General features: G+C 40.3%; 1 protein-coding gene across 1 annotated transcript in view; it reads left to right on the top strand.

Annotated features, from left to right (window-relative positions):
- The window catches only part of gpc6a (glypican 6a), a 980,820-nt gene that overhangs the window by 942,315 nt on the left and 19,106 nt on the right, over window positions 1-19,399 (top strand). Inside the window, exon 7 of the mRNA XM_080198144.1 lies at window positions 17,601-17,737. Within this exon, the coding sequence (XP_080054270.1) occupies window positions 17,601-17,737 (137 nt within the window). The remainder of the gene's footprint in view (window positions 1-17,600; window positions 17,738-19,399) is intronic.

Consider the following 19,399-nt stretch of genomic DNA (forward strand, 5'->3'; position numbering starts at 1 on the left):
GATTGAAGTGGATGGAATCTAGTCACCCTCAATCCCGAGGGACTGTCCAAGAAGAAGACACACCAGCTGCAGCTTAATGAAAAGGAGAATCTGTGAATCAGAATGATATGGGAATCAAAGATACCCTAGACTTGGCAGAATTCTTCAATCTGTGAAAATCCTGAAGTCATAGTCTATTGCTTCTAATTATCTATTGGTAAAGTGAGGACTGTGTTTTCTATAGAAAATATGGAATCAGCTGCTTAATGCAAGCATGAAGTGCATACTGACTGATATTACTACTGTGTCCTTCTGTAACTTGGAGAGAGCTGGAAGTGAGGAGGTTCAAAGTTGGAGATAGCTGGTCTGCTGTTGGTAATGCTTACTCGTGTAGAAGTTAGTTGCAGGTAGTCACAAAACACTGTGACTTCTTCCCAAGAGAAACAAAGCCTCTACGTGCTCCACGGACAGCTCCATGTGGAAGTCCTGTGAACATATCCCTCTCAGTTGGCTCCTCCATCCTGCTCATGATCCTCTTCCATCCAGTTTAAAAGTTTTTTTTATATTGGCGTCATGAGTAGGCTTAAATTAACACTGCAATGAAGTTACTGTGAAAATCCTGTAATTAGCGCACTCCAATGCCTGTTCAGGTACATTGAGGGAGAATTTAGCATGGCCAACGCATCTAACCAGTAAGTCTTTCGGATTGTGAGAGGAAACTGGAGCATCCGGAGGAAATTCATGCAGGCACAGGAAGAACATGCAAACTCCACACAGTGACCCAAGAAGGGAATCAAACCTGGATCTCTCACGTTGTGAGGCAGCAGTGCTAACCACTGTGCCGCCTCAATTTATTTTGAATCAATGAAATAAAGTAAAAATCAATAAGTTCCTGCCAAATTGACAAAAACACAAGCAATTTTTAAAATTGAAATGAGATTTGCACCCTCTCACTCTTCTGTGTCATCAACATCCTGGGGGAAACCATTGACCAAAAACTTAACTGGACTGGCCATATAAATACGGTGGCAACTAAAGCAGGTCAAAGGAAATCTTGTGAGTAAATCATTTCACTCCCCAAAGCCTGTCCACCATCTACAAGGCACAATTCAGGAGTGTCGTGGAATACTTTCCACTTGCCTGGATGATTACAGCTCCAGCATCGCTCAAGAAGCTCAACACCATCCAGAAGGAAACAGCCCACTTGATTGCAACCCACCCATCACTCTCACAATGTCAAAATCCTGGAACTCCCTCCCTAATAGCACTGTGGGTTACCTACACCACATGTGCTGCAACAGTTCAAATTCCCCAAATTTGGCTAAATTCCCATCCTACTCAACTTTGTGGTGACATCACCGTAGTGGGTCACATCTCAAATGTTGACGAGACGGAGTAGAAAGATAGAGAATCTGATGAACCGGTGCGACAGCAGTAATCTCACCCTCAATGTCAACAAAATGAAGGCGCTAGTCATCGAGTTCAGGAAGTGTAGTGGAGGGCATGCCCCATCTACGTCAATGGGGACGAAGTAGAAAGAGTCGAGAGCTTCAGATTTTAGGTGTCCAGATTACCAATGATCTTCCTGGTCCCTCCATGCCCATGCTATAATTAAGAAAGTCCATCAACACCTCTGCTTTTTCAGAAGACTAAGGAAATTTGGCATGTCAGTTGTGACTCTCACCAACATTTACAGATGCACCATAGAAAGCGTTCTTTCTGGTTGTATCACAGCTTGGTATGGCTCCTGCTCTGTTCAAGACCTCAAGAAAGTACAAAGATCGTGAACAAAGCCCAGTCCATCACTCAAACCAACTTCCCATCCAGTGACACTGTCTACACTTACCGCTGCCTCTGCAAAGCAGCCAGCATAATTAAGGACCACGTGCATCTTGGACATGCTCTCTTCCACGTTCTTCCATTGGAAAAAATATGCAAAAGGCTGAGGACAAGTACCAACTGACTCAAGAACAGCTTCTTCCCTACTGCCATCAGGCTTTTGAATGGACCTACCTCGCATTAAGTTAATCTTCCTCTACACCCTAGCTATGACTGTAATACTCTCTCCTCTCCTCTCTATGAACAGTCTGCTTTGTCTGTATAGTGCACAAGAAACAATACTTTTCACTATACAAATACATGTGACAATAAATCAAATCAAATCAAGCTACCACTTTCTCGAGGGCAGTTAGGAATGCTGGTCTAGTCAGTTGAGGCAGTGGGCAAACGTTGCATGCTTGTTATTTCTCAGAGACATCTGATGGTTTATGAGATCAGGGGTTATAGAGGGTAGAATAGAGTCATCCAGGATAGAATCGTCAGAAGGTATCCATGAAGAAAATAAAATCTGTCAGGGGACTAATACCTCATGCACTGTATATTTTTCTAAAATAGATATTGAAATCCTCTTGACAATTTTGAAAATGTGAAGAACTGGACAATAACCTTTTAAAATAGCTGAAACTTTGTCTATGATTCTGAACAAAAGGAGCTGTCCGACATTTTAGAAAAAATTTACACTTCATCATCTCTGAAGAGACAATAATGCCCCATTGTGAGTTTCACAGACCAAATTCAAAGAAAATTATACAAAATCCATGTCATTTCCAAACTCACATTAACAAATCAGAGTCGATTCATCTGCTGGTACACAGGACCTTGCAACCTTCTTTTTAATTCTTAATGGTTTCAACGTTTAACTGTTGTGGGATCTCAGGAGGGCGTTACACTTCCTTTGTTAAAGCCACTGTGAAGAGGTGGGATTCATATGAGATGAACCTCTAGCTGATGGAAGCAGTTAAATTGTCTTGCTTTCCTGCAAAGCTCAGTTTGCCACTTGAACATCTAGCTAGCAGAAACATGGAACAGGAGCTCTGTCCAGGCTGAATGCCAATCCTACTTACACTGCTTATACTGGAAATTCTGTATCATTGCCCACAAGAGTGAACCGTCTTTGTGCACCAGCCTCATTCTGGAAGTCACTGCTACTATATAAGTATATACTATACAGCATTAGTTTTCAATCTGCCAACCTCTGTAGGAATACATCATTGAACTTTACTTCTGGACTCTGCAAACATATGAAACAATAATTTGTTTCTTTGTCATCTTTGCCCTATAATACTTTATTTTCTCTATCCCTCTTTTCTTTAAGAATGTACAGGAGGCATGCAGCATCCCACTACCCACAATTTGAGAGTGTGTAAAGAAACCAACTCTTTGAGTTAGAAACATAGAAAATAGGAGCAGGAAAAAAGCCATTCAGCCCTTTGAGCCTGCTCCAGCATTCATTATAATCATGGCTGATCATCCAACTCAGTAGTCTCATCCTGCCTTCCCCCCCATATCCTTTGATCCCCTTCACCTCAATGCAGCATCTAAATCCTTCCTGAAAACATACAATGTTTTGGCCTCAACTGCTTTCTGTGGCAGAGAATTTCACACACTGACTACTTTTTGGTGATTAAATTTCTCCTTACCTGAGTCCTAAATGGTTTACCCCATATCCTTAGATTATGACCTTTGGTTCTTGACACCCCCACCATCAGGAATATCCTTCTTACATCTACCCTGGCCAGTCCTGTTAAAAGTTAATCTATCTTGAGTTTACTGTGGAGTTATTAATAGAAAATTGAATCACACAAAAACTGAGGGGTTGGGAAATATGCCACGGCTTATGAATGGGAAGCAAATCAAGTATAGACAGATGGCAACAGGAGTAATCAGGTCATTTAAATTATCCCTGCCCCCACCCTTCTGTCTGTAACACCCCTGACATGTCATTCATAATTTATGGGCTAAGTCAAAAAGTCTTTATTCATGCGTTCTTCCATTTTCCACAGAAAATCAGAACAGACAGACTAGGGCTAAGTCAGCACCAGGAGCTATTTCACAAATCTGGACCTGTTCCTGGTTTTATTTTTGAGTGAAAATTGCACAGTTGAGAGATAAAAATGGTGTCCCATGCATCAAATGAGAATATAAGCTTGGAAGATGAATGGTTAAATTCCAGAATGGAAAGAGTGAGAGGGGAAAAGAGGCAATTGAGTTCGTTGGATTTGTAATACTTGAGGCAGTGGACAAGAGTGGGAACTTACAGGAAGAGGTCATGAATTAGGACGTGCAGGATCTATTTCTGGCAGTTCAGGCAAATTTTTGGGTGGAACTTGGGACGAAGATAATCAGGAATGGGGTAAAGTTAAGGGTAAGAAGATCCATGATTTCTTCTCCAATATTCATAGAATCATACAGAGTAGAAGAGGCCCTTTGGCCCCACATTCCTCCTGGCCTGCAAGAAAACTTTAAAAAAATCAAAACTTGTTGCCCAGGATTGCTTTGGCCCACAATCTACATGGAGATGTGTTGGCCCTGACAAGAAAGTTGCCACCAATTTTCCTACTCACACCTTGGATTAAAATTGCAATTTGGATGCCATTGTCACATTGGGAACCAGCTGGCCTCACTAAAACAAGACCTACTGCTAGCTCTCTTGCAGCTGATCAAGAAGCAGAGATAAATATTCAAACCTAAGGGAAATGATGCAAGATTGTAAATGGACAAATCATTCCCCTTATTTTTACTGTCCCTTGCCCAATTTCAGGCAGGCAGAGGAGTTATAGAATCATAAAATCATGCAGCACAGTAGGAGGCTATTCGGCCCATCGAGTCTGCACTTACCATAATCGCACCCAGGCCCTATCCGCATAACCCCATGCATTTACTGGCCAGTCCCCTTGACACCAATGGGCAATTTAGCATGGCCACTCCACCTAATCAGCACATCTTTGGACTGTGGGAAGAAACCTACTAAGTCCAAAGATGTAAGGGTTAGGTTTATTGGCCATGCTAAATTTCCCCTTAGATCATAGATCATAGAACCCTACAGTTCAGAAAGAGGAACTTCGGCCCGTCAAGTCTGCAACAAACACAATCCCACCCAGGCCCCACCCCTACATATTTTACCCACTAATCCCTCTAACCGACACATCCCTGGACACTATGGAGCAATTTCTTAGCATGGCCAATCAACCTAACCCACACATCTTTGGACTGTGGGAGGAAACCGGAGTACCCGGAGGAAACTCATGCAGACACGAGGAGAATGTGCAAACTCCACACAGACAGTGACCCGAGCCGGGAATCAAACCCAGGTCCCTGAGCTGTGAAGCAGCAGTGCTAACCACTCTGCTCCCGTGCTGCCCTTAGTGTCAGTGGGTTAGTAGGGTAAATAAGTAGGATTATGAGGGCCGGAGTGGGATTGTGGTCGGTGCAGACGCGATGGACAGAATGGCCTCCTTCTGCACTGTAAGGATTCTAGGACAGGGGGAGAATGTGCAAACTCCACACCGTGAACAAAGCTGGGAATCGAACCTGGGTCCCTGATGTTGTGAGGCACGGTGGCGCAATTAACCACTGTGCTACCCCATTAAAATCAAGCTATGTGAGTAACATGCAAGAGGTTAGTGTTTGCATTTAGAAAATTGGAATAGGTCAATCTTGGCTTTTTCAGCAGTCTAGTGGCAGGATGCTTCACTGTGTATCCAAACCTGCTTGGAATTTGAGGACAATAAACGCAAGCAAACGTGGGCTTCTAATTCTTTGAAGTTTATAGAAAATTGCACAATTGTCATCAATGAGACTCCATCGACATGAAAGTGATTTAACTCTGCAGTTAGAGCTACTGACGGATACACATCTGCGTCATCCAATCCCTTGATCCTTTTGTCTATTTTGATTTTTGAATATCTAAATTTCCCATCTCTTCAATCATTCACATTCACAAATCTTCTTTCACCAAAGGAACTGTAGGATCCAGCTGTTTCACTATCTCTGCTGGCAGTGTTAGTCTAGCTGCCAGATGCCAACTTATTACAAAGCATGAAGCATGATTAAAGATGAGATGCTGTGTTGCTGTCGTGTTTCTTAACTAATTGGCTTGAGAATATCAGTTAAAAAGCAGAATTAAATTATTCTTTGCTATTTGAAGAAATAAGTAGCTCATTGTAAAAACGTGTTTTCTGGAGCAGTTAGCAGCTTCTCTTATTAGTAAGCTGCTGCAGTGAAGGTATGTGACTCTTTTGAGCAATATTTGAAAGGATCCTTAACCCAGTTAAGGAAAGTGTTTGGCATTTGTAATGTTTTTGAACACAGTATTTTTGCATGACGCAAATGGGAGCATAATGTCACTTCTACACCTTAATCAGTAACAAAGCATTGTTATCATTGGGCTAATTAAATGATCCATTAATATTATTACATTTGTTTTTGACATTTTTAAGATAAATGGGAATTTGCATTTTCCAGTATCACTTTAACACGATGATGTGAAAAACCTGCACTACTCCAAATGAACAGAACAAATTTAGTGTACTGCAAAATAATACTATCAGTAATCACATAGCTATCATTACTTAGTGAAAGCAGATCAAAAACACAGCATGGGTCTCAGACCAGACAGCCAGGGAGGACTCCTGACAGATTGTGAGACTCATCACTGCTGCATGTTTCATTAGTGGAAAGTATCAATTAATATTGAAAAATTAATGTTTCGAATCAAAATACCTACCAAGTAATACTGAAGAAAACAAGTAAATATACAGATTGTAAATATGATTCAATCATTGGAATTACTAAACTTGCAAAATAAACACTTGTGCTGCCCTCAGTCGTGTAACAATGGAACTAAAGCCTCTGATTTATTTACTGTATATTACCCACTGTGCCTTTATCATTGGACTAAAAGCTCCAGGTTTGAGTTGAATGTGAGCCTTGTGGACCACGGAGGGAAGGTTTAATGGGCTGATAATCCTTGCCCACTATTGCACATATTCCCCGTTTGCTCTGGGTGCTCTGGTTTCCTCCCACAGTCCAAAGATTTACGGGTTAGATGGATTGGACATGCAAAAATTGTCCCTTAGTGTCAGGGGGACTAGCTAGGGTAAATGCATGGGGTTATGGGGATGGGACCTGAGTAGGTTTGTGGTTGGTGCAGATTCAATGGGCCAAATGGCCTCCTTCTGCACTGTAGGATTCTGTTCTATTATATTCTAACTTCTGTTAGATTAAAAAATTCTTTTTACTTTTTGAGCAGGGAAATTAGAGCATGGGATGAAATATTGTCTTGCTAATTCATTAATTACCTAAAATATAAATGGTTTGTCAAAGTCTTAGCCCCTTGTTCATGTGTTTCTGTTGATTGGAAACGTACTAATTGGCTGAGGTGGATGGTTGCTGTAATGGGATGGTGGTGTGGCTTCTGCATTGCAGAGCATGAAAGAACTGTTTACAGTGCATGTCTGTGTGTCAAAGGGATTAGCACAGTCTGAATCTGACCTTTCTATCTGAAGGTTTGTCTTTGAATTGTAGTTTTGATGCACTGCAGATTTCAGGGTAGGTTTGGCGGATATTTATGTGATAATATTTGTGTAAACTTGGAGAGTATCGTAATGTCAGCATTTGAAAATATTCTGTATAGTAAAATAAATGGATTATGTCTGCAGTTGAAATTCTTTGTTGTATGTGTGAATATTACACCTTTTATAGTGAGAAAGAAGAAATGGATTCAGTTGTGGCTAATTCTGGTTGCTCTTGCTGTGTGCAGTCTGTCTGGTTTGATGGTAGCATTGAGTGGTGCTGCCCCCTACTGTCTATATGGTTAATCTATTTTCTTAATGCAACTGAAAAGGATGTGTGAACCTCAAGGTGATGGAGCAAGCGATTGGTACAGTTAAATCTACAGAGTCTCCTTAGACACTAAGTTATAGAGATTAGTTTTATAAAGGAACCAAGTTTGATAAAGATTTATCACAGTGTTTGCTTAGGGAGATAAATTACAGTCGCTATTAAGAATAAACTAGAAAAAGAATTACACCAGAAAGAAAAATGTGACAGCATCATTCATTCATACTGCAGACAAGCAGAAGCATCTGCTGTGTACAAGATGTCAGGCTAGATTCTACCAAGGGAAATCTCTGTTTTCTCTTTTGTGCTACAGTGAATCAAATTAAATAGATTTCTGTATTAGTTTTGCACCAAATTAGTGTTTTCCATAGAGACTCCAGGACCCAATTTATGCAAGTGTAAATTATGTATTGTTTGTTTTCATTAACTTGCATAAAGTCCATTTCAAGATGTTTTATTCTGAACAGCAAACAGTCCATTTTCTACTCGCAGCTTGAGTCGAGACTTTAGTTCCCATGGCAGCTGTCACATTGTTCTCACATGTTACCCAATGAGCCCCATGACACACGAGATAACAAGAGTTCATGAATGAAAACACTCCTGGTGAGGTCAAGTGTTTGACATCAGGTAATTTAGTCCATGAGATTTCTGATGATCTTTATCTTCAACGAGATGACTGAATTTGACCTTCCTGCAATGATTTTCACCTTTAACGTTCCCTGCAGGATTCCATTTGTTTAAGCAATGGAAAATTGTGTGGGGAAGTTAAGGGGTCAACATGGGTGCATAACCAAGTCTCTGCCAAGTGCTCGAATCTCATGACGAGTATTAAAAACATGTTAAAGATTTAATAATAGCTACTGACATGCTGAGGAATTTCAGACTCACTACACAAGACATTGTTGTAAGTTTTCATTCACACGCTGATAAATTGTAACATTACAGAGATAAAACTACTCTAATGATCAACATTAGCATTACTACCATAATGGTTGATTAAAACACTGGGAATGATATTTCCCTCATACCTCTTATAGTTTTCCTCCCTGTTTTCTTTCCTGTTCATGTTATTTTTGATCATCTAACTTGTAACTTGCTTTATTTTTTAAGTAATTCTGACCACTTCATAATATTTACTCTACTGGAATCTGTGGAATAAAAATGAGTCATCTTGAACAGAATTTCTATTCATCAGAGGAGGGTTGCTGCTGGATGGGTTATCTCAGTCACAGTGATGTGTTTTGTTTAAATCCACTTGACATACTTTGACCATGGCAGACGGTACGTTTTAACAATTGAGATAAAGTAAAATTTGAAGTATGGCACAATGCAGAGCCATGGAGTAGCAGGATATGGTCCATAATCCCTAACAGGCTAAATGCACTCTTGTGTTGTAACCTGTTTAGCACCTCCTGTAGATTGGCACAACGGCACAGTAGCATTGCTGCCTCACAGCACCAGGGACCCAGGTTCAATTCCGGCTTTGAGAGGGTGGCTGTGTGGACTTTGCATGTTCTCTCCCTGTCTCTCTGGGTTTCCTCCGGGTGCTCCGGTTTCCTTCCACAGTCCAAAGATGTGCGGGTTAGGTTGATTGGCCATAATAAATTGCCCCTTAGTATCAGGGGGATTAGTGGGGTACAGTGACTGGGCCTGGGCAGGATTGTTGTTGGTGTAGACTTGATGGGCCAAATGGTCTCCTCCTGCACTGCAAGGATTCTATGTTTCTATGATTCTTTCTCCATAAGGAAGAACGTTGATACAACAAGTCACAACAGAATTCTCATGTGCACTTAGAGTTGAGGTTCAGAACTCAAACCTAAAAGCAGGCTGTTTAGCTCCTCCCTGGACCTTGATATCAAAACATAAATTAATAAGTGATGTATCCGATACTATTTATCAATGTCTACTGATTTGGGTTAAGACATAAAACTCTTGGGTTGAATGACTGTGCAGTGCTGTGTATTTGGTATTTTAGCAATTTTACAAAAGGCTCTAGCATTGCAACAAGTTTGCTTTTAAGTTTAAAATATCGAACAATAACAGCAATCGTGTCTTTGACATAAAAATCGTCCCAATCCATTTCAGAAAAGGTTCATTGAAAATGGATATCACACCAATAAAACAGAACTTAGAAATTATAACAAAAAGCCTTATTGAAAAGATGGCTTATGAACAAATTCAAAAAAGTGAAGCTAGGGTTGGAAAGGTGGAAATGAAATTGATGTGAAAATAGTTTCTGGCTGTTTTTTGAATTAATTCATATTAAATCATTCATTTAACTTGCTTTAACAAGTTTTTTAAGTAAACAATTGATTTAAACATCTACACCTCAGTCATGATTACACATTTAGGCGGAAAACAACTCAGGCGGGAGACCCGCTCATTCACCTATTAAGACCTTACATGACCGCTTAATGGTCTTATCCTGACCTGCCTCAACTTTTAGACTAGTAGGAGCAGGTGCAAGGGGCAAGGGAAATGGGCAATTCTACTTTTCCGCATCTTGGGTGGAAGGTGGGGGGCATCTGACAGTGAAGGGCCCTTCAGAATTGGGGTATCTCCACTGTGGGACGCTGGAGCTCTGGGTCCCCTTCCCCCACATCAAACTCCCTGATTACCCCCCTCCCATTCACCCTCCTTCCAAATATCCGCTTTCCTCTTACCGCCCCATGACTTACCTTCTCCAAAAAGATTCCTGGGACTCAGTACCAAGCAGGGAGCTGCTGTACCGCTTCTGGTCACTTTAGCAGTATGCCTGGCCAGAGTTGACAAGCCACTAGCCAATCAGATTGGCCAACAGTTCTCACAGGTGGGATTTCCTTCCATGGGCGGGTGGAAGTCCTGCGCACCGCTAATCAACATTCAAGGAGCACTAAATGGTAGTTGGTGTGGGAGAGCTGGCTGCTTGTTAGATGTTAACATTTGCTTACCATCCTTAGGTGGCCAAAGTGATTAAGAAGGCATATGGCCTGCTTGCCTTCACCGGCTAGGGCATTGAGTACAAGAGTTGGAAAATTATGTTGCAGCCATATAAAGCTTTGGTTAGGTTGCATTTGGAGTATCTCCAATTCCAGTTGAAGACGGTGTTTGATGGAGGTTTAACACAACTTCCTTGCTTTTGTATTGCCCTATTGATAAAGCACACTACCAGAGGGACATGGAAGCTTTGGAGAGAGTGCAACGAAGGTTCACCTGGATGTTGCCTGGTCGCAAGGATGTTGGCTACGCAAGAGGTTGAATACACTAGGATTATTTTTAATGGAAAGACAGAGGCTGAGGGGAGACCTGATAAAGTTTTACAAAATTATGAGAGGCATGGACAGGATGGATAGCCAGAGACTTTTTCCAAGGTTGGAAGTGTCAATTACCAGGGGACACAGGTTCAAGGTGAGGGAGGGAAAGTTTAAGGGAGATGTGCAGGGAAAATTTTTCACACAGAGAGCGGTGGGTGCCTGGAATGCGCTACCAGAGGATGTGGTGGAAACAGGCACATTAGCAACATTTAAGAATCATCTGGATGGGTACATGAATAGGCAGGGAATAGAGGGATACGAGTAAGGGCAGAAGATTTTTTTCGGTTAGCTAGAGCATCATAATTGGCACAGGCTTGGAGGGCCAAAGGGCCTGTTCCTGTGCTGTACCTTTCTTTGCTCTTTTTTGTTCTTAAAGTGTCTCTGGTTCTCAGATGTAGCAGTTCAATAATGGTGAGACAAGATCTACCTGTTCTCTGAATGACATTTAAAATCACCTCATGCTACTTCCCTGCCTTTTCCAAATAGTACACTTCTTTTTCAGTTCCCTGTTGAAAGTCTCAATTGAACCTGCCTCCACCACACTGTCGGTCAATCCATTTCAGACCCTAATCACTCACTGCATGAAAAAAGTTTTTCCTCATATCGCTGTTGTTTCTTTTGCCAGTTCTCTTAATCTATGCCCTCTGCTTCTGCCTCCACCTTCCACCATTTTAATCTCAAAGCCCACATGATTTTGTGCAGCTCCATCGCATCTCTTAACCTTTCCTTCTCAAATGAGAACAATTCCAATTTCCACAATCTTACTAAATAACTAAAGTTTCACATACCTGAAAACAGTCTTGAGAATCTTTCTATTTCTTTCACATCTTTCCCAAAATATGGCGTGCAGAACTGGACACGACTCCAGTTGAAGACTGTGTTTGGTGGAGGTTTAACACAACTTCCTTGCTTTTGTATTGCCCTATTGATAAAGCACCGGATGTCGTATGCAATATTAACTGCTCTCTCAACCTACCCTGTGACACAGGTTCTGCTGCCTCTTTAGAATTGTACCATTCATTTCAAATTATTTCTCAACATTTTTTCTATCAAAATGAATTGCTTTGCATTTCTCTGCATGAAATTCCAACTTCTGGTTGTCCACCCATTTCACCAAACTGTCGTCTGTCCCTTTGAAATTCAGTGAGAAGTCTCACAACACTAGGTTAAAGTCCAACAGGTTTATTTGGTAGCACCAGCTTTCGGAATGTTGCCCCTTGCTCAGGTGAGTGAAGAGTTGTGTTCACAAACAGGGCATATATTGGCACAGACTCAGTTTGCAAGGTAATGCTTGGAATGCGCGTCTTTGCACGTAATCAAGTCTTCACAGGTACAGGCAATGCGAGTAGAGAGAGGGTTAAGCATAGGTTAAAGAGGTGTGAATTGTCTCCGGCCAGGACGGTTAGTGAGATTTTGCAAACCCAGGCCGGTCGTGAGGGAATACAGATAGTGTGAAATGAACCCAAGATCCTGGTTGAGGCCATCCTCATGTGCGGAACTTGGCTATCAGATTTTGCTCGACAATCAGAGTCGCCGAGCAGAAACTGATAGCCAAGCTCCACACACATGAGGGCAGCCTCAACCAGGATCTTGGGTTCATGTTGCACTATCTGTAACCCCTTACGACTTGCCTGGGCTTGCATATTCTCACTAACCGTCCTGGCCGGAGACAACTCAGACCTCTTTAACCTGGCTTAACCTCTCTCCACTCGCATTGTCTGTATCTGTAAGGAATTGATTACCTGTAAAGACTCACATTTCAAACATTATCTTGTAAATTGAGTCTGAGTTTATGTATGCCCTGTTTGCGAACACAACCCTTCACTCATCTGAAGAAGGAGGAACACTCCGAAAACTTGTGCTACCAAATAAACCTGTTGGACTTTAACTTGGTGCTGTGAGATTTTTACTGTGCTTACCCCAGTCCAACATTGGCATCTCCACAACTTTGAAGTTCTACACTATTCTTCTAATAATTCACAATACTTCCAAGTTTCATATCTGCAGATTTTGAAATTGTGCTCTGTACACCAGGTCTGGGTCAATACTATATATAAGGAAGAGCAGATCCCAGGGACGCAGCTATAAACCTTCCTCCAGTCCCAAAACAACCTTTCACCCCTATTTGTTTTCTGTCACTCAACCAGTTTCAACTCCATATTGCCACTATTCCTTTCATTCCATGAGCTCTAACTTGGTCACAAGTCTATTGTCTGGCATTATATTAACTACCCTTTGTAAGTCCATGTACAGCACATTAATAGCATTATCTTCATCGACCTTCTCTGTTACCTCATCAGAAAACTCAAGAAAGTAGTTAATCGTGATTTGCCTGTACAAATGCATGCTGGTTTCCTTAATTAACCCACATTTGCCCAAGTGACTATTAATTTTCAATGTTGAGAGGTTTTGAGAGAGTAGATAGAGAAAAATAATTCCTTCTGTCTTGTGGATCAATATTGAAGTTTTGTAGATTCCAAATGATTGGCCAAATATCTAGAGAGGAAAAATATTCACACAAGAGTTGGAGCTGGAATGCCTGAAAAGGCGGTGAAAGCTGATTCCATAAATAATTTTATATGGACATTGAGCAGATGCTTGAGGATGATTTTATGGACAGAAAGACGTAATGTGGGTTTAAGTCCTTTTTTAAGGAGTCAGTGCAAGCACAGGAGCCAAGTGGTTCCTAAAAGATCTATGATTGTAAATAGTTATTTTGGGAATGCCATTATTGAACACAGTTTTCCGATTGTAGGATTGGTGGTAACCCATTTCTATGGACTACAGTTGGTGTTACTATTGCTATGTATAGGATACTACTAATATTCTACTCCATAAGGTGTTAATAATTTAAAGATACGTACATAAAACTGCTGTGGGAGGCCTCGAGCTGTCAGTGGGCTTACTTGTTAATGAGTCAACAAACCCCAACAAAATGTATAACCTCTGCATTTTATTTCCCCAGAAGTAAGTGATCATGTGGATGTATTGGTGATAACTCAGCATCCTGGAGTTAATGTTGATCGCTGATTAAATTTGATCAGGCATTGCGTTTAGCAGAGAAATGTTGCGGAGCAGTTTTTGATACTTTACTCTCAAAATTTAAAGTTTTGAATCATACAGTGAGGAAACAGCAAAAGCATTGATCCCAACCTGTGTGTAAAATTCACACAGCAGGTTTCGTGATCGGAACGGTCTTAAGAAAATATTTTTTTTCCAAAATTATACTTTATTCATAAAAGTCTCAATTAAACCATTGCAAGTCTACATGTCTATAAATTGCAAACGGTGCAGAATACAACATTTTTACAGTTCTATACAAATTACAGTTATTAAGAAAATATTTGTCAATTTATCAGTTAAGAGATAGTGAAGAGAATGTGCAGCTGATGCTAGGTTCTCATGTGAAAGTAAAGCTTTTCCTAACATTACAAACACACTTGCAAAAATTACCAGTCTGTCTTCCTCTCACCAAAATGGTTTTGATTGTACTGTCATCAGTGGAAATTAGTTGGATTGGCTTCATGTGGACCAAAGATTTTCCTCATGGACTTATCAGTCCCTAATTTCTCTTACTTATTTTAATAAACAGGAAAATCACAACTGATTGGCCAAGTGTTTTCTTCAGATAGAAGGGACTCAGACAGTGTGCAGTTTAACAGTGATTTTATTCTGAAATTTTCTTTTGAAATTTGGACAAAAGATATATTTACATGTCAAATTGATGGAGCTCTAAAAGAGGGCAAAAGAAAAAGCTAAAATAACAGTACATCAACAAGCAAGAGTGCCAGCAAATGCAGACTCTGGGTTCATTTTCACTAGAAATGTGGCAGTTTTTTACTCATTTTTTAAATGAGAGTATAAATAGAGTCAGAGCCCGGTCCAGATTCCAGTGTCACACAGCGTGAGAATCATTTTCCCAGGTCGGATGTGATAAACACGAGGGGTCACAGGTTCAAGGTGAGGGGGGCGACATTTAACTCAGATATCAGAGGGACGTATTTTACACAGAGGGTAGTAGGGGCATGGAATCACTGCCAAGAGGATGGTGGAGGCAGACGCGCTGGGATCGTTTAAGACTTATCTGGATAGTCACATGAGCAGACTGGGAATGGAGGGATACAGAAGAATGGTCTTGTTGGACCAATGAGCGGCGCAGGCTTGGAGGGCCGAAGGGCCTGTTTCCTGTGCTGTATTGTTCTTTGCTCATGGAAAGAGGACATCCTGTCCCATTCTTCTCCAGATATACACTAGTGATGAAGGAAAGTACAAAATGCTTCATACCAACATGAAACCTTTAGATACAACAAGAAGGAAACACTTTGTGAAATTTAGATATTTTGGGGAGAATAGTTTTTCAATTTTCTTATCTCTGGGAATTAACAACAATTCATGTAAACCAAATCATTATTTTACCTTAGAGGAGTGAAACTTTCGTAAAATGAAAAATGCAAAGTGACAAAAAAAGAAAATGGGAAAGCCTGAAGTATTAAAGGGAGAAAACTTATAAATGAGAGGTTGTGACACTTTTTAGTAAGACTTGAAAGGAATACATTGGTAATGAAAGATTTTTTTATGTGTGTGTCAACAAAGCATATGCTAGTAAGAAAAAAGCATTAGGTATTATATATCAGGCAACTGCGACTTCCTATTTGTAAGGCATGGGGTTTAGCATTAGACTCACTGTTACTATCGGTAATATTCCTTGGAGAACTTCATGAATATAATTGGTTGTAACACAGGGCAATCACATCCTGAATATAATTACTCATGTGATATCAATTTACTTATCCAAAGCCCCTGTTACATGAAATTAAGAGTAGGCAGTTTGCAAAGAAGTAGAATAGTAAATGGACTTTTGGGCCGTTACTTCCCTCAAATTCAGTGCCTCCTCAGAGCATTGACTTGCTGTGGAGGCAGCTCGCCATTGGTCATGAGCAGGATCTTTGGTCCCACCAAGTCATTGGCAATTTCCATGTTTCACCTATCCCACCGCCAGGGAACCTTGGGCAGGAATCAACTTCAGCGAGATCGGAAGATCCTGCCGGTGGGAAGGGCCGGAAAATCCTAGATATTTCTATTCATTCCAAGAAATAGATTATCTTTAAATTAAACTATATTTGATACATATATACATATATAGGCACACACATACATACATTAGTTCTACACCCAACACTACATGCCAAGGAGTTCAGGTTTTATGTTTTAACACAGTGGAATAACCAGTTAATATTAACTTCAGATTTTCTTTTGTCATCATGAGCAGCGCTTATTCAAATGATTGCTTCATTAAATCTCTTTACCACAGAGAGAAATTTCTGAACTCCAGACTAAGCTGTCAGTGGAACCAAATGACATGTTTCCATAATAGGAAGCAAGTAGTACAGTTAACTCCCGCACGTCGTGTACAATTGACAGAAGCTATGAACGGTTTTTCCATCAAAGCAGAATAAGTGAATGAGCAGCAAGGTGCTTCAAGTCATGTCCAACTACTGTTCTACATTTCGTAAAAAAAATTATTTTAGTAGCATCGTCAAATAGTTGTGAAGCACTATAGAGCTTATATCAATAACACTTTGGGGAATAGTCTCTGTGAATGGGAACCCTTCTTCCCCCTTTTCTTTTTCTTTTCCTGATGCTTAATGACAGCAAAAATGTGAAATTGTTCTGCATAACTTGAAACAATTAGTGTTTCTTTTTGTTCCACTTAGGTGAGCACATGAGATAGAAACGTATTCTGACTGCTGACTAATTTAAAGAAGGTCACAGCTATACAGTTTGTCACAGGGGTGCATTTTTCCACTTCCAAAATCTGTTAGTGACAGCTTTATTCCTTAGTGAGGCAAAATGTCCAGATGATCAGATGTGCAGAGCTGAAGAACAACATCCTTTCAGTGACGTATTGAAATAAAGTTTCCATAGACCTTCAGATTTCACAGCTTATTAATTAGACTGACAGAACAACCTGGCCCTCAACCCTCGAACAAATCCAAGCTGTGATGTAATGGGAATAAGATATTGCTGCCTGTCTCTGGGTTATGTACATTACAAAGAATACAATCCAGACCATTATAGTAAATGGGCAGTAACACTTTCCAACTAGAATTGGATAGAGAGTACTTGAGATGAATGATTGTTTCCTTGAACTTTCCAAGCTATAGCTGTTAAATTTTCCTTGTCAGTAAAATGAGCTGAGGATACTGCTGTATGTACCTATTAAGGCCTCCTTTGAATAGAAATTTTCAACTTCAGAATCACTGCAAAAATACTTATATATGCACTCTATTCCAAGCACTGATATAACAATATTATTAGTCTTTTTATTACTTTCAAATAACTACTTGATTCGGTTATGTTTTGTCTACAGTAATTAGCTGTTAAGAATAAACAAAGCAAAAATTTCTCGGCCGCAACAGATGGAAAGGGAGGTTTTGAATCCGAATGTGTATGAATGCTAGCCAGCCTTATTGAAGTTCATTATGACATTGTCATCATCATTCCCATTTTAACTTTTATGACCATGTAATTAGCTGTTAAGAATAAACAATGCAAAAGTTTCTCGGCCGCAACAGATGGAAAGGGAGGTTTTGAATCCGAATGTGTATGAATGCTAGCCTAAGATCTTTTCTCTCGTGACACCTTCAGGTTACCGACGTTAAAGAGAAATTGAAGTTGGCCAAGAAGTTTTGGTCCACATTGCCTTACACCATTTGTAATGATGAGAAAGTTACAGCTGGGGTGCCTGATGAAGAAGACTGCTGGAACGGACACACCAAGGGCAGGTGAGCTATACAATGGAGCAAACTTTACCATCTCCAGAAACCTACAACTGGCTCACTGCTTCGACTCATTCATAAATAGGTGGTGAGACAGGATAGTGACAGTTGCTGCATGTTGTTGGTGTAAAGACAGTGCTGGGAGTTGTGAAGTGTGCAGTGTCATTGTAATAAATCTTCAATCAGTCAATAAGTTGCAGTTTGAAAATTCGTGATGATGACGATCTTATTTCAGGAAGAAGGATAATAGTGTATGATGAAAAGCAATGAGTCAGGTTGAACTTGTAATTGATTGATGTGCTAAATAAAGCAGGGCATTTTGCATTGTTTGGCAAACCATCTATTCCCCTTATACTGGATGATAAAGTTGTTGTTTAATAAAATAAACTCTAGTAAGTTGATTAGCCCTTTATTACAAACATAAAGTTCTGGATATCAGCCACTAAATCACAGTCATTGATGAACATTATTCATATCCGAGCTTCCATGTAAAGATACTCCAGCGTTATCCCATCCTGATCAGTTGTGCCATTAATGCCCCTTCAGCATATCTGGACCCCATTAAAGGCAATATCCCCAACAGCAGTGTTCACCTCCTGTCCGTTATGGATCATTTGCCTACCTAACCTTCCCCTTCACCTTTTATGTCGAAGCAAATGTGACATGTAGGAATGTAAAGCATCAATAAAAGAAATTACATCTTTGAAAGAACCTAAGGAGCTAAAAATTAACATAACATAATCCTGTAATTTAATCAAACTACAAATTTTAAGAACATAACAATGAAATAAATCTTTGATGTTGACTCATTAAATAAAGTGTACTCTACAGTGTGGTACTGAAGCAGCCTTAATCTCTGGTCTGTGTTGATGTAGTTAATCTCAATTGGGGCAGTCATGAGAACGTCACGATTGACATCATCTTTTTAGGATTGTGTAATGGGGAATGTTTGCTTGGGAACCTGGTTGTAATCTGTTAACTTGTGGTTGAAAGGGTGATGTGTACAGATCTTAGTGGCACAGATCATGGATTTAGCTTTGAAAGCCCTTGGTCAAAAAGCCTACTGCCATACTTGACTTGCAAATAAAGAATAGCTCCCTGGCTTTCGAGTGTTGGCAGCTCCCCCAGAAACCAATCACAGCTTAGAGAATACCTTCAGGGGAGGAGGAGGAAAGAGGACATCATTGGAGGAAATAAGTAAGTTGAGGTGCGTGGTAAGCCATAATTATACCAGCTGATTCCAAATGAGACAATGTAGCAGAGAGGTTTGTAGTGTTGATGTGACTCTCAGAATCCTACTATTTGATTGCATAGTTTCAGTTTTAAATCTAAAATGCGTTCATTCAGGTTGAAGTTCTGATTTCTGAAAATCTGTAACCAGAACAGGGCAGTTTTGTGATCACACTGAGAAATCTCCAAGCTGGAGCGTTTCCTTTTTAATGCTTCATCTCTCCGAACTTGATCGGTAAATTTTGAATTTTATGTTCTACTTTGTCCTTTATAGGAATCCGTTCTCTTCTTCATATCACAAGTTTTGCAAAACAAAACTAGTTAAATAATACACAGTCCACAAAAATTTGACCCCTTTGTGCCCATTTTTCAGCGCTCGATATACCTTTTGCCTCCAAGAGACCATTTGCAACATACTGACATTTTTGATGCTAGCTG

The sequence above is a fragment of the Carcharhinus amblyrhynchos genome, chromosome 10, assembly GCF_965287045.1.
Source record: "Carcharhinus amblyrhynchos chromosome 10, sCarAmb.v2.hapA, whole genome shotgun sequence".
NCBI lineage: Eukaryota > Metazoa > Chordata > Chondrichthyes > Carcharhiniformes > Carcharhinidae > Carcharhinus > Carcharhinus amblyrhynchos.